The 16,807-nt window shown below is 42.8% G+C and overlaps 1 protein-coding gene across 1 annotated transcript in view; it reads left to right on the top strand.

Moving 5' to 3' along the window:
- The window catches only part of LOC102379068 (coiled-coil domain-containing protein 91-like), a 205,898-nt gene that overhangs the window by 102,845 nt on the left and 86,246 nt on the right, over window positions 1-16,807 (top strand). Inside the window, exon 6 of the mRNA XM_025191851.1 lies at window positions 13,815-13,928. Coding sequence (XP_025047636.1) covers window positions 13,815-13,928 — 114 coding nt within the window. The remainder of the gene's footprint in view (window positions 1-13,814; window positions 13,929-16,807) is intronic.

Here is a 16,807-nt window from a genome sequence, read left to right as displayed (position 1 = left end):
GAGAAGCTGAGGGATGAGACAACAAAAGAAATAGACAGATTTTGATGGGTCTGTATTAATTCAGATCAGCAAGACCTGATGATTTGAAAGAACTGGCAGAGGAGATCTTGGAGCCCTTGCCAATAATATTTACCAAGTCAGAGACAGGCAAGCTATGAGAGTACTGGAAAAAGGCCAACATAATGCTCCTCTTTGAAAAAAAAAACTAAAAAAGGAGGACCCAGGGAACTGTAGACCAGTTAGCCTCACCTTGAGACCTAGGAAGTTACTGGAGCTTCTGTTTCCAAGTATCTAGATAAGGAAAGGCTGATCATGAACATCCAATATGGATTTACTATGAACAAATTGTGAAGACCCTCGTGGTGGAAGGAGTTCTACAGGCATGTTATATGAGAAGCAAGATGGCTGCAGGAGAGGAACTGATTGGCATCTGAATTTCCCTGAGGGCTACAACCAGCAGAGCTGATTGCTGGAGTAAGTCAGAGCATGGGCAGCAGCAAAGAGGACCCTGGAGCTGATACCCAGAGCTCTGGCCTGGCTGCTACTACTGCTGGGAGGGTGGTGGGGGGCAGGCTTCGGCCACTGTTGGAGATTTTAGCTGAAGGCTAGCACTCCTGGGGGAGAGATGGGCACTTGGCAGTGGAGGAGAGCCAAGAACATCAGAACACAGAGCCTCCGACCCTGAGGAGCTAGTGGGGAGCTGCTGAAGCCTTTTGGAATGATTACTGCAGGAGTGGAGACTTCAAGCAAGGCTGGGCAGAAGTGTTGAGAGAAGTTGTGACCTGGAGAAGCTTGCATTGCAATGCTCTGGCAGCTAAGTTTACTCTGGCTTTCTTTTCTTTTGTTCTGTGATGATTTGCCCAGGAAACAGGGCTGTAGTCCTCAGAGAGGGGGAGAGAAAGCAGCTGGAGTCAACTGAGGCAACCTGGCAAGGGAATTGGCCTTAAAGGGCCAGCAGGAGTTAAACTGGAGGATCTGAATACAACTCTATTAATTCATTGTGATAGACTGATTAGATTTGGATGCCAAGATGGTCCTTGATTTTGAGCCCTTATTACATAAGGATAAACTTTTAGAGGAAGGCACATTTAGAATAGACAATAACTTTACTTACAGACAACCAAAAACATCAGAGACTTCCTTTCTATACTTGCAGATCATGCCTTCTTGACAGCTAAAACAATTCAACAGATCTTTTCACAAATGAAATTTTTGTACTCCAAAATAGGATATCTAGAAGTAATGCTAAGAGGGGCTAAGGATAATTTAAGCAAGCAACAGCACTCTATTAAAAAAAGAAATCTCATTGGAGGGAGACAGAATGATAGGGATAATAGAAACCCAGAGCAGCTGGAGGTTAAGGGGAATAGAGATCGCTGAAAAGATACCAATCTGACTATCCACATTTATCAAGGTGGGACAGAAAGTTCCATTTTAATAAAAGATACTATGGCAATAATAGTATTTCCCCAACCCAGTGGGTATACTCCCCTTTGGAACACTCCTGGGAGGGTCATACAACACCTGCGAACTTTACTTTCCATGACCATAGGAAGGAGGGATGTCAAAAAAGTAACACAATTATATAGTAATACACCAGTTAAGAAATATATAATACAGCTACGTTCCCCCTCACTAGTGTCTCCAGTCATGAGGAGAAAAAGCACCCTGATTAACTGAGAAGTTCACCCAACAAGGGTTTTCGCAATATCTGAAATCTTACCCCTTTGTAAAAAAATCTCCTACTTTAGGCACACCCATAAGAGAGATCACTAGCCCAGTTTGACCACACTGAGAAAAAATAAGGAAAAGTAAGTGGGTTCCCAAAATTAAAGGGTCGACCCAATTAGTCAGTAACACAATTAGACAGGAATCCACAAATGTGATCGAACTGGATTCAATTGATGGATTGGAGGTTGACCCAATGGAGGAAAGGGAGAGATGTCAACCCTCTTACTTAGATGAGGAATTAAATCTCCTGGCTTCCTTTGAAAGCTTGCCACCTGAAGAAAAAAAGAACATCTTGGCTCGCTTGAGAGTTCTCTTGGAGGATTTAATTAAAATAAATCAGAAAGGACAGAATGACTTTCAGACCAGTAAAATGAATCAACATTTACAAGAGCTGAGGGGAAAACCGAATCACTTTGTGGTACAGGCCCCTCTTATCCAATCTGAAGAGTTAGTTACTAAAAGGTCCAGGGTAATTGCCCCTTGCAAGAGTAATGTTGAGGACCCAATTAACTGCCAGGAGCTTAATAGAAAAGATAATGTTTCCCTACTACTTGACAATAGAAAACCTAGCAGTAACTTGGTTATGTCCCCAGGAATGGAAATGGGAGGTGTGGATAAGAGACTTGCTGAGAACGAGGGCTTGAGATATCTAGCCTCACCCAACAAATCACCATGGATAACTCAAGATATTCCTTTGCCCCATCCAGATCCCCTTCACTTCAATTTGAGAGAGAAAGAAGAGAACGTGACCTTCCTGTTAGAATTGGAAGTGAACATAATTTAGGATCTGAAACTTCTGGGACAATTTATAGCTATAGATGGCTCACAGAGTTCAGCATTCATAGACCTTAACCTTTTCTGGGAAATTGTGCATAAGGATAGAAACAATTACTGGCAGGAGTATAGGTATTTGGACCCACATGAATTGGGAGATAATATAGTTCAGCCAATAAAAAAGACATCTCAAGTCAATAGCAAAGACAGAAAAATGGACAAAGAACATTATTATTTATTTATTACACAGATTAGTAGAGAAAGTTATTTGATGAATGCCTCAGTTGACAATACAATAGTAGAATCCCATGCATCATAGATAATAAGGGAAGTAAGAAAGTCCTTGCCTCAGTAATTTCTGTATCAATAGTAAATAGCAAACAAGATGTTATAGATAGAACAGTTCCATTGGACCACGATGGTACTGGGATTTTTGCCCCATTTGAGTTAGAAGCTGAGGATGCAAAATCATCCTGACTCAGAAAATTCTACCAAAATAGCCTTGGAAAATTCTCAATTATTTCTTGGAATGTGGCAAGATTATTAAGTAAATTAGATGATAATGACTTTGAAGCTTTTTTAACCAGTCATGATGTCATAGCATTGCAAGAGATGTTGTGTAAGGAACCCTTTTTTCTAAAGGGCTACGTGTTTTAGTCTCCCTGGCAAAGAAGGCAAAAAGGAGGGATGCTTCAGACTAGGCCTTATGATAGCAAATAATCCAGGATGAATTGGAAAACAATTAGGCACTTGCCTTGACATTTGTTTATTAATTAGATTCCCTATTCCTAGGACAGGCTCTTGGATTATTGCAAATATTTACATGCCCTCAGCATTGGGAAGAGAACAAGCTAGCGATGAATGGGATTGGCTCATCGAGCATTTAGAATCTATAAAATTAGAGTATCCTATGGACAAATTAATACTAGTTTTGAGATTTTAATGCTAGAATAGGAGGTCTGAAATGGGAAGATGAAGATTATCTATTAATGAGATCTGGGGGATTGATGTTCCATCATGTAACGATACAGGGACTAATAATGCAAGTCTAAAATTACAGAAGTTATTATTAACCTTGAATTTAAAATCAACTAATGGATCATACCTTAGTATTACTTCAAAGAATTTAACCTATAACTCTGTTAGAGGATCAAAGAACCATCGATTATATGTTGATTGAACCTTTCGTGTGAGGGGATATAATTGATTTTAAGATACCATTTCACTTAGCGATCATCTCCCCTTAGTCCTCAACCTTAAAAAAGAGCCTGATACCCTTCCAGTCCTTGATAGCAATGGAAGTATACATATATTTGTTAACACAACATTGAAATGGAACACTCACCTAGCTGAAAAAGTGACTGATAAACTCCTTGTGGATGATTTAAGTATCTTAAGAAATTCGGTAAAAGTATCTCAAATACCAGAGGAGATTTTAAAGCACTGCCAGCAAATTAAAAATCTTCTCCATACACTCCTCTCAGTGCCTTTAATCTCCCATCCTATACAGATATTTAAAGAATGAGGCACTTCCTGGTTTGATAAAGAATGTGTAGAACAGAAAAGATCATTAAATAGGAAAGCCAGGGAATTAAGGAAAACTGGGTAAACTGGAACAACTTTTTGGAGTGAAATTCGAAAGTTATGGAATGTTAAGCATATAAACTGCTTCTCCAGAATAAAAAAAAAGAATATTATAACTAGCAATGGGATAAATTGAGGTTGGCAATTATTGCTAAAGATAGTAAAACATTCTGGCTACTTGTATCAAAGGGAGCAGCTCATTTTAATAATAACATTGAAAATAATATTACTGCAGGCAGTTGAGTAGAATATTTTTCCAATCAGTTTACTTCTTCTATGGAACAAATAAATAATAATCTAAGGGGTAATAAATCCCTCACTGATACAATTAAGTATCAGGTAACAAAGGATCAAATAGCACATCTCAAAATACAACGGAAGAATAAAGCCTCTGGCCCAGATAGACTACCAGTGGAAGTTTACATTGATAACATCAAACAGTGGACTCCAATCTTGGAAAAATGGTTTAACTCTATAATTGAGTTGGGCCAAATCCCAGATTACTGAAAAGGGAGTACTATTGTACCAATGTTCAAGAAAGGTTTAAAAGATAAGCCAGAATCTTATATCCTATAAGTTTGATAGACATTTTAGCTAAAATTTTTGGGCGACATTTGTTATATCATCTCATAGCATGGGGAAATGGAAAAGGGGAAAATATATAACATTAGACCGGATTTAGGGATAGATACTCCACTATTGATAACATATTTATTCTTCAATTTTTGAGATATAAGTATATGCAAATGTGTAAATCAGCACTGTATATTGCATTTGTAGACTTGTCAAGAGCTTTTGACAGTATAGACAGCAGTAAACTTTGGGAGAAATTGATAAATTATGTGATTGACCCGTCTCTTTTGCATTTATTGATAGAATATTATAAAGATAACATGGGCCCAAGTTAGGTGGGGCTTGAAGGGTGAACTTACATCAAAAGCTCACATACAAAAAGGAGTCAGACAAGGACATATTTTGGCCCCTTTGTTATTTAATCTTTACATGACTGGCATTATTGGAGATATGCAGGATGCGCATTTTCATCCCCCAAAACTATTAGCAACTCCAATCCCTATTTTAACGTATGCAGATGACACTGTTATACTGTCAAGAACTCCCATGGGATTACAGACAGCAATTACAACTTTTGATCATCTTTGTGGACAAAATAAAGATAAATTATGACAAATCCAAAATAATGTATTGGGGAAGTCGTTTGATGAAATATCCATGGAATATGGGGCGAAGCAAACTTGAGGTTGTCAAAACTTATAGGTATTTGGGTGTGTTATTCACAGCTTCTCTATCATGGAAACATCATATTCAGTCAGTTAAAACTAAGGCAGTCCAATCAGCTGTGGCTATAAAGACATTTTATGAAACCACAGCAGGATGATCAGTCCAAGCTCAAAGCTCCTGTCCAGCATATAGAGCCAAAGTTACTTCTCAAATCTTATATGGCACTGAAGTATGGGGTTATGCCACTAGTAATGATGTAGACATATCTCAGAACAAGTTTCTTATGGCTCTTCTGGCTCTTCTTCCCTCAATTCCTGCATCTTTTTTGAGATTAGAGATGGGAATGGATTCCATTTTAACTAATATTATTATTAGAATGGTGGGATTTTCGTTTAAAATCCTGCCTCCTTTACCACTTTGTCTGCTTAAATTATGCTACATAGAATATATCCCACCACCTCTCCAATCACCCTGGGTAGCTTTTCTTTCCCATGCTTTTCCACTTTCTGGGATGGGATACTATCTCAACAATGGCCTCGGGTCTACCACGATCTGCTGGCTGGGAAATTGGCTCCGTGGTCGGACCCAGAGGGTAGTAATTGACAGAAGTCAATCGTCATGGTGCCCTGTGACCAGTGGGGTCCCTCAAGGCTCTGTCCTTGGACTTATATTGTTCAACATCTTCATTAATGATGTGGACATTGGAGTCAGAAGTGGACTGGCCAAGTTCGCCTATGATAGCAAACTTTGGGGTAAAGCATCCACACTTGAGGACAAGAGAGTGATCCAGGCTGACCTTGACAGGCTCAGCAAATGGGCAGACAAGAACCTGATGGTGTTTAACACTGAAAAATGCAAGGTTCTCCACCTTGGGAAGAAAAACTTGCAGCATCCTTATAGGCTTGGCAGTGCTATGCTAGCTAGTACTACGGATGAAAGGGACTTGGGGGTCATGATTGACCACAAGATGAACATGCGCCTTCCATGTGATGCTGCAGCTAGTAAAGTGAGCAAAACGCTGGCTTGAATCCACAGATGCTTCTCAAGCAAATCCCAGGAAGTCATTCTCCCATTGTACTGGGCCTTGGTGAGGCCGCAGCTGCAGTACTGCATCCAGTTTTGGGCTCCACAATTAAAAAAGGATGTGGAGAAGCTTGAAAGAGTCCAGAGAAGAGCCATGTGCATGATCAGAGGTCAGGAAAACAGACCTTACAACAACAGGCTGAGAGCTATGGGACTCTTCAGCTTGGAAAAGTCCAGGCTTGGGTGGTCTGATGGCCACCTATAAGCTTATAAGGGGTGTCCACCAGGATCTGGGGGAACGTTTATTCACCAGAGCATCCCAAGGGATGAGACAGTGTAACGGTTATAAACTCCTGAAAGACCATTTCAGGCTGGACATAAGGAAGAATTTCTTTACCTCTCCTAGCCCGCAAGGTCTGGAATAGCCTGCCATCACAGGTGGTTCAAGCACCTACTTTGAACACCTTCAAGAGAAATGTGGATGTTTATCTTGCTAGGATCCTATGACCTCAGCTGATTTCCTGCCCCTAGGGCAGGGGGCTGGACTCGACAATCTTCCGAGGTCCCTTCCAGCTCTAATGTCTATGAAATCTCAAAGATAATGAAAGATTTTTCTCCCCCATATAAAAGGTTTGGGTTTTCCAGGCGATACGAGATATTGCCAGGCAGAATGATTTCACAGTGGCTAGGGCTGCTCATATTGCCCCTTTATATACTCTTTGGAAATTAGATTGGGGGGGAGAAAGGTATTCACAGTTGGATCTCAATAATAAATGGCAATCCTCTTTGACTAGACTCAGGACTCAATAGATGCCCACAGCTGTTCTGGCTAGACATAGATTTTCCATTCCAAGGGCTAAAAGATGTTGCCCAGCCTGTCTAGGAGTTTTGAAAGATATTATCCACCATATTTTAGAATGATCTTTATATAATGGCATAAGGAGAACCTATTTATTAATGTTCTTGCGGAAATTGATACTTTTTTTTCAAACAGAGAGAAATTAATCTGGCTTTTACAGCAAACAGATCCAAATTTAGTAAACCTTCTTTCAATTTTTGCTTATAAAGCTAAGGCAATTAGAGTTAAATATTTTTTATTCCTGATGTAAGTGATACATTTTAAATTAGATTTGATTTTATTGTTTCAATTGTGGATCTATGTACAACAATATTATAGATTAATGTCTTGATTTACTACTATATTTATATTAATAATGTTTTTATGTTGGTGGGCTCTATTTTTTGTATAATATTTGGAGTTTGGTTACTTTGTTCTAACTTATTTATATTACGATCATATGTAATGTCTTCAGGAGCATGGCATTTAGCCAGAATCCTTAATGAATTGAATTGAATTGAACAAATTGTGTCAAACAAACTTGATCTTATTCTTTGACTATGTAATTAGCTGGGTAGATGAACAGAATGCAGTGGTTATAGTGTAACTGGACTTCAGCAAGGCTTTTGACAGAGTCCCATATGACCTTCTCATCAACAAATGGGAGAAATGCGAGATAGACAAAACTGCTATAAGATGGATAAGCAATTGACACAGTAGCCACAAGCAAAGGGTACTTATTAGGGGTGTGCGAAATTTCAATGGGTGTTTTGTTTTGAAGCTGTTTTGACACAGTTCAAGCTCGAAACAGAGAAATCGAAATGAAACAAAAGGCTTTGAAAGAACTTAGAAATGAAATGAGGGCACTTTGCTGAAACCCAACGCGCAGATCCAGGGGACTGCACCTCCCAGGAAGAGCTGAGGCAATTATCAGATTGCTGAGGGAAACAATCAGAGAGCTGGGGAATTGAACCAGGGGCTAGGGAATCAAACCAGGAGCTGGGGGAATGTTCAGGTCCCTGAACATTCCCCCAGTTCCCAGATTCCCCAGCTCCCTGATCTTTTCCCCCAACTCTTCCCGGGGGGCATAGGCCCCTGGATGATGCGGGATGACAGCAGACTGCTACTGGTGGCTACTGCCAGCTGGTGATGGCGGCGGCTCTGGGATATTTTCCAAGCTGGCAGCAGCAGCCTGCTGAAACTTTGTGCATAGATCCAGGGGCTCTTGCCCCCCCCCCCCCGGGAGGGCTGTGGGGCAGTACCAGACTCCTCATGGGGGGGCACAGGCCCCTGGATCTGCACATGGGATGACAGCACATTGCCATTGCTGGCTGGGACTGGCGTTGGGCACAGCCCGTGCTGAGTGCCGGGAAAACTGGTGCTCCCTCTGGCCCCAGCCAGCAGTGGCAGCATGCTGTCATCCTGCACGCAGATCTGGGGGCCTGCGCCCCCCGGGAGAGCTGTGGGGCTGTGCGGACTCTTCCCGGGGGGCACAGGCTCCTGCATCTGCATGTGAGATGACAGCAGGCTGCCGCTGCCGGCTGGGACTCATGTTGGGTGCATCCCATGCCAAGAGCCAGGAAGACTGGTGCTGCTGCTGGCCCCAGCTGTCATCCTGTGCACACATCTGGGGCTCGCACCCCCCGGGAGGGCTGCAGGGCTATGCCAGACTCCTCCTGCGGGGCGTGGGCCCCAGAACTGCTACAGGATGACAACAGGCTGCCACTGCCATCTGGGGCCAGCACCAGCACCCAAGTGTGTCCAGCACAGTCCACACTGAGTGCTGGGAAATCCCAGTGCTGACGCTGGCCCCAGCCGGCAGCAGCAGCCTGCTGTCATCCTGCACACAGATCCAGGGACCCATGCCCCCCAGGAAGAGCACAGCCCCACAGCCCTCCCAGAGGTGTGGGCCCCCAAATCTGCACCTGGGATGACAGCAGGCTGCCACTGGTAGCAAGTGATATGAGTTTTGCTTTGAACATCCCTGCAGTTGTCATTTGAATCAGGCAAGAAATGAGGAAGTTATAGGCATTTTGATGATTCCCTATTATAGCCTATGGGCGAAACGAAATGCATTGAAACAGCATCGACACAGCGAAACAGTTTCTATGAAACAAAATGGAACGGCACTTTGAAACAATAAAATGAAACACTCTCCTTTCAAAACGGAGAAATGGAAGTTGAAATGAAATGGTGCTGTTTCGCACAGCCCTAGTAATTATAAATAAGCTATGTTGGAATGGTAGGAGGCTTTGAGTATAGTTCCACAGGGGTCTGTCCCAAGCTGAGTGCTCTTCAGCATATTTATTAATGATCTGGATGCTGGAATAGACAGCTTCTTGAGGAAATTTACAGACAACAGGAAACTGGGAACGTGTTAGAGTACAGGAGTGCAATTCAGAAGGATCTTGACAGATTGGAAAGCTAGGCTGGACCTAGCAGGCTGAAGTTCAATGTGGACAAATGCAAGGTGCTACATCTCAGGAAAAATAAAAATACAAAATGGGTGACAACTGGCTGGATGGTAGCACTATAGAGAAGGATCTTGGAGTTTTGGTGGATCACAGAGTCAGTGAGTGCAGTGTGATGCAGCTACACAATAGACACACGTGGTTTGGGGCTGCATCAGTAGCATTAGGTACAAGACACAGGAAGTAATAGTGCCTCTTTAATTGGCACTGGTTAGGCCTCATCTAAACTACTGTTTGTAGTTTGGGTTCTGTATTTTAAAAAGGACATGGAGAAGTAAGAGGGTTGAGGTGGCCAACACGTGGTAAAGGACGAGGAAGGAAAGCTATAGAAGGAGAGGTTGAAGGAAACAGGAGTGTTCAACTGGTAGAAAAGATGCTTAAGAGGGGACATGATAGCAGTCTACAAATACCTGAAAGACTGTCATAAAGGAGAGGGAGAACATTTGCTGTTTTACTGCAGAGAGCAGGACACAAACCAATGGCTTGAACTTGCAGCAAAGTAGCTTTAGATTGCATATCAGGAAAAACTTCCTTACTGTTGGAACACTGAGGCAATTGAATAGACTGCCTAGAGAAGTTACAAGAAGGGGAAAAAGGAGGACCCAGGTAACTATAGGCCAGTTAGTCTCACCTTGGTCCTTGGGAAGACCTTTGAGAAAATTATCAAGGAGCATATCTGCAGTGGCCCAATTTGGGAGCTAATGCTCAAGGACATCCACTACAGGTTCATTGCGGGCAGATCCTGCCTGACTAACCTTGTTTCCTTTTACGACCAGGTCACAAAGTCCTTGGATGAGGGTGATGAGGTGGACGTTGTCTACCTGGACTTCAAGAAGGCCTTTGACACTGTTTCTCACCCCATGCTCATAAAAAAACTAGGCAACTGCAGCATTGATGCCTACACAGTCAGACGGGTGGCAAATTGGCTCGATGGTCACACCCAGAGAGTGGTGGTGGATGAGTTGTTTTTAACCTGGAGGGATGTGGGCAGTAGAGTTCCCCAGGGCTCAGTCTTTGGGCCTGTGCTATTCAACATCTTTATCAGTGACATGGAGGTGGGCGTGGAAAGCACGCTGTCGAAATTCGCTGATGACACAAAGATGTGGGGAGAAGTGGGCACTCTGGAGGGGAGGGAGAGAATCCAACTAGATCTAGACAGGTTACAGAGGTGGGTGGATGAGAATAGGATGGAATTCAACGCAGACAAGTGCAGGGTACTGCATCTAGGGAGAAGAAGCCTGCAACATACCTATAGGCTGGGGAACACCCTTCTCAACAACACAGTGACTGAAAGGGATCTTGCAGTTATTGTTAACTCCAGGATGGACATGAGCCGCCAATGCAAGGAAGTGGTCAGTAGGGTAACCGCACCTTGTTATGCATCTACAGATGCATCATAAGCCGGTCCAGGGAGGTGATCTTTCCCCCCCTGAGGAGCTGGTCAGGCCACTGTTGAAGTATTGAGTCCAGTTCCGGGCACCGCACTTCAAGAGGGATGTGGCTAACCTTAAGAGGGTCCAGAGGAGGGCCACTTGCATGGTCAAAGGGAAACAGGCCAGGCTCTATGAAGATAAATGAAAGGGCCTGAATCTATTCAGCCTTCACAAGAGAAGACTGAGAGGGGATCTGGTGGCCATCTATAAACTCAGCACGGGGGACTAACAGAAAATAGGTGAGGCTCTGTTCCCACCACCTGGGATAACAAGGAATAACGGCCACAAATTGATTGAGAGTAGGTTCAGGCTTGATATCAGGAAGCATTACTTTACAATTAGGGCTGCCAGGCTCTGGAATGGGCTCCCAAGGGAGGTGGTGCTCTCCCCTACCTTGGGGGTCTTCAAGAGGAGGTTGGATACATATCTGGCTTGGGTAATATGATCCCAGCACTCGTTCCTGCCCAGGGCAGGGGGTAGGACTTGATGATCTGTTCAGGTCCCTTCCAACCCTCGAAACTATGAACTAACTATGAGCTATGAACTATGTATCGGGGAGGAGAGGGAGTTGCCTTCCTCAGCAGCATGGGGTACTGGCTAAAGTTAAGGCTAGGGATTTTGACCAGGGTGCACCAGTGTTCCTCCTAGGATTAAAACCCAGAGGTCCCTGGCAACAGAAGTTGTTGTCCCTCCACTCAGAGTTAGACCTTTCATCTTATTTGGGGTCAGGAAGGAATTTTACTCCATGGTCAGGGTGGTACGAACTGTGGGGATTTTTGCTTTCCTTTATAATGGGAGGGTGTGGCCCTCTTGCTTGGATCTCTCAAGCATATTTTAGCAATGCTTGCAGCAGCAGGGTGCTGGCTACCACTGTCCCCCTGCTTTATCTATGGCAGGCTAGGGTGCTATTCCTTGTGGTTGCGACAGGGTTCAGTGCGTCTTAGTAATAGGTTAGACTAGGATTTGTGTGAGAGAGTTTGGATAGGAATGATCCTGCTTCAGGCAAGGGGTTGGACTAGACCTCCTGAGGTACCTTCCAGCCCTAATTTCTATGGTTCTATATTTATATAATAATGTCAGAAAGTGTAAATCCAAAACTATTGTTCTGATAAAATTTCTTTTTTTCCATATATGAGGTACAGGAAATTCCCACCTCATGATTAACTCAGTTTTGCTTTTAGGAAACTAATGGGGCTTTGTGGTATTTGGGACACTTGGACCTTGAACTGTGTGTTGAATTAAGAGTGTGTTTTGGGGCCAGCCCACTTGTTTGTAAAATCTTTAGCCAGGGCATATTTATTTCCATCAGATCATGGTAACATCGTACACACTGGACTGACGGACTACTTAAGTGGAGTTTACAATAGCAGGACTTGCAAATCATGTTACATTAACTTGTGTTCTGATCACTTCATGAAGGGCAACACCATGGCTCTAAATTTGGAGAACACACACCCTACTCTGTGCATTTCTGTGAACTTATTAAATACATGTTACAGTTGAACATTGCATATTTAACACAAAAAATAAACTAAAAAGTATTAAAAATATTCTATGTTAAAAGTTATATACTTATTAATTGAAGAGAAGAAAGGCTCTATCCCCACACAAAACTGGACAGATTTTAAGCCCCTCTAGGCTTATGCTTCACCCACTCTGACCCATTTTGCTTTTTTCAAGAGTTCCACAAGGACACCTCAGAAGTCACAGTGTGCAGTAAGTACTCACACACGAGTGCAATTTAACAAGATGAACCATGCACATGGCACTACTGTCCTAGGTAAGCCTCACTCAGGTTCTGGCAGTACTTTAATTTCCCAGTTGCTGAGCAAGTGTCTTACAGGCCTGTCTTACAAATACAATTTGTTTGATGTTGTACATCTTTACCTATATTTCTTCAACAAGGAAAAATATTTTGCTGGTAATTATCTGTTAACTGATTTGATCGTGAAACATCATTTGATGATTGTGACATTAAGCAGGAAATTTACCCATCAGAGATAGCTTCAGTTGTTGAGATTAAGTGGTTTATGACAGTGTTTGGAGTGACAGTAAACACAGCTGATTTAGACTATTATGTAAGGAAATCAGCCATAAGTGTTTTTATCCAGGTTTCACAGAACTAGGGAGAATAGAGGGCTTTCATGATGATGCCCACTGCTTTTTCCTTAGCAGTGGGATTGCAGTGATGAATCAAGATTGATAAACAGTCATGCAGTTTTTCCCTCAAATTCCACATTTCCTTTCCTGTACCAGTTTCATGGAATATACTAGAAAGCTCCAGAATTTGGAAACTAATAAGGGCATGCACATATTTAGGTATGAACATTCCTCTTTCTTACTCCATTAATTAAGATCAGTAGCAAGTAATGCATCAGTCTCGATTTTTTAAATTTTTTTTTATGCCTGAAAACTGTTTTGTTAATTGGTCACTTGCTTCTACAAAAGACAAGAATCTTGTTTCTATTAACACAGCAGCTTTGGGAGCCCTTCTTCCTTTCTCACTAATATAATATTGAGATTATAATATATTAATCAAAATATACATATGTAAATTAAAGAAAACTATTATTGTAGACAAAGAGAATTTATGCTAACAAAGACTTTGCAAGAAAGAATGGGCTGAGATCTATGAGAGATTTTCTCCATGCTATTTTAAATATAAATATCTACAAGTATGCAGTTCAACACATAAAATTTATCAATTTTTGTGTATTCTAGGAGGTTGTTAAAGCAGCAATAATGGAAGAGCAGAAACGAAGTGAAAAGGCTGTGGAAGAAGCTGTAAAAAGAACAAGAGAAGAATTAATGGAATATATCAAAGAGCAGAAACGGGTAAGTGTAACTTGTACATAGTAATGGCTGATGTTTTAAATTCCTGTAGTTAGAACTGGACATATTTAAGTTTATAAAGCAAGAAAATCTCATAAATATGAATTACTTGTTTATAATATGCATTATTTCTTGTTACAATAATTATAAAATTTGGGCAAAAAATGAAGGCAACTATAAACAATAGTTGACAGATGAATTCAATTTATTTATGTGGATACAGCGCATCTTTTTCTTTTTTTTTTTTTTTTTTTTTACATATAAACACATTATTCTGCAAGTTGTAAGCACAAATTTCCTAAATGTTCAATACTTTCTTAAATGTTCAATCTGGGAGTGGGCAATAGGCCTAATATTGAAGTGGATCCGGTGAGGGAACACCTTGAGGAACTGGACATTCACAAGTCCACAGGCCCAGACAGAATGCACCTGAGAGTCTTGAAAGAGCTGGCAGACAGCATTGCATCCCCTTTGTCAGAGATATTTGAAAAATCGTGGTGCTTGGGCAAGGTCTCGGATGACTGGAAAAGAGCCAATGTGGTCCCTGTCTACAAGAAAGGGAGGAGGGATGACCAGGGGAACTATAGACCAATCAGTCTTACGCTTGTCCCTGGAAAAATCCTCAAGAAAATTGTCAAGGGGATCCATCAACACCAGACTGACAGAAGGCAAGCTTCTGAATGCCAGCCAACGTGGCTTTGTGACTGGCAGGTCATGCCTGACCAACCTCATCGCCTTCTGTGAGCAGGTAACATGTGCCTTGGATAAGAGAGATGACATGGACGTCCTAAACCTGGACTTCAAGAAGGCCTTTCACCTAGTTCTCCATGATGTCCTCATGGTTAGGCTGGGGAACTGTGGCCTAGATCATCATACAGTCCAATGGCTAGGCAACTGGCTATGGGGTCAAACCCAAAGAGTACTAGTTGAAGGGAGCAAATCAGTGTGGTGCAGGGTGACCAGCAGAGTCCCTCAGGGCTTGGTACTTGGGCCAGTACTCTTTAGCATCTTCATTAATGATCTGGATTTGGGAGTCAGATGTGAACTCACCAAGTTCACAGACAATACCAAATAATGAGGGAGGGTGGTCACACCTCAAGACAGGCTGAGGATACAGGCCAACTTGGACACACTCTCAAGGTGGGCCGACCAAAGCCTGATGGCCTTCAATGGAGAGAAGTATAAGGTGCTGCACCTCAGTAGGAAGAACCCCGAGCATACTTACAGGCTCGGCAGTGCTACACTCGCTAGCATCACAACCAAAAGGGACTTGGGGGTCTTGAGTGACCACAAGATGAATATGAGCCACCAATGTGATGATGTGACTGGCAAAGCTAACCAAACTCTGGCATGCATCCATCAATGCATCTCAAGCAAAACCAAGGAAGTCATCCTTCCGCTTTACTCAGCCCTGTGAGACCACAGCTGGAGTATTGCGTCCAGTATTGGGCCCCCCACTTCAGGAAGGCTGTGAAGAAGCTTGAGAAAGTCCAGAGGAGAGCCAGTTATATGATCCAAGGCCTGGAGGGAAGGCCATACGAGAAGAGTGTCAGGGACTTGGGACTCTTCAGTCTGGAGAAGAGAAGGCTTGGGAGGACTTGGTGGCAGCCTACAATTACATAAGAAGGGTACATCAGGACCTGGGAGAACACCTGTTCACCAGAGCTCCCCAAGGGATAACAAGATCTAATGGCCATAAACTCCAGGAAGGCCAATTTAGACTGGATATAAGAAAAAAGTTGTTTCTGGTGTCCAGGGTCTGGAACAAACTCCCCCCAGAGGTGGTGCAAGCACCTATTCTGGACTCCTTCAAAAAACAGATGGATATATTTCTTGCTGGGGTCACTTGATCCCAGCTGACTTCCTGCCTATGGCAGGGCAGGGCTGGACCTGATGATCTCTTGAGGTCCCTTCCAGCCCCTAATGTCTATGAAACCTATGAAATCTAATCAACTCCCTCTGAACAAATTAATAAATGACATTTATCTTCCCCTTGTTATACGTCATTCTGACAACATATTTTGTTCTTCAGAAAGGTGACACACTAAGACTAAATAGTTAAAGGCCTGATCCTATTCCTGTTGAAGCCAGTACGAGTTTTGCTTTTAAATTTAGTGCAAGCAAGATTAGGACCCCTGTGGACAGATAGAGGTCACTGTGGCCACTTACACATTTCACTTAGACATGATTAACCAGTTAATGACATCTTAAATTGTAACCCAGCCACATGTTAAAGCAGTTAGTGGAGTCATAAAACAAGGAAAAAGCCACAACGTTACTGCACAAAAAGTGTGTTATAACTTTATGGCTGGTTCTTATCATACAATTAATTGAACGTGTAGCCAGGGCCACCCCTGCACCTAGGAGCCCAGATCAGCTAACTGGGCTCTCAGACATGGGAGTTTTTGTTACAGGGCTGGGAGCCCCATCAGCTGTGGAGGCACATAGTGTGTCCCTGTGGCTAGGAGATCAGATCAGCTGATGGGGCTCCCAGCCCAGGGAGTGCATGGTGCGTTCCCATGGCTGGGAGCCTGGATCAGCTGATGGGGCTCCCAGCCCAGGGATCTTGGTACTTGCTGGTGCAGGGAGATCCCAGGGTCTTGAACCTGCGCTCCCCCTGCACCAGCAATAAGACTTGTTTGGATCTGATGCTTGATCCCACAATCATGCCTTGTGTGAATTGTGCATCAGATCCCATTGCGCCTTTACCTACACACCTGGCTAGGACCTCTGTGTTACATACTCAGTTAATGAACTCATGCTCACTATGTGGGGACATAGACTGAAATGTGATTTTAAATGCTGTTAATCCTGTACAATTCCAGCTTAGAGTTTTAAACAAAACCTGTTACACGAGAGAGGGGAGAAGGGTTGATTTACTT

Source organism: Alligator sinensis, unplaced genomic scaffold, assembly GCF_000455745.1.
Source record: "Alligator sinensis unplaced genomic scaffold, ASM45574v1 scaffold762_1, whole genome shotgun sequence".
Classification (NCBI taxonomy): Eukaryota; Metazoa; Chordata; order Crocodylia; family Alligatoridae; genus Alligator; species Alligator sinensis.
Note: the sequence above shows the minus strand (reverse complement) of the source record. Positions and strands in the feature narration are given on the sequence as shown.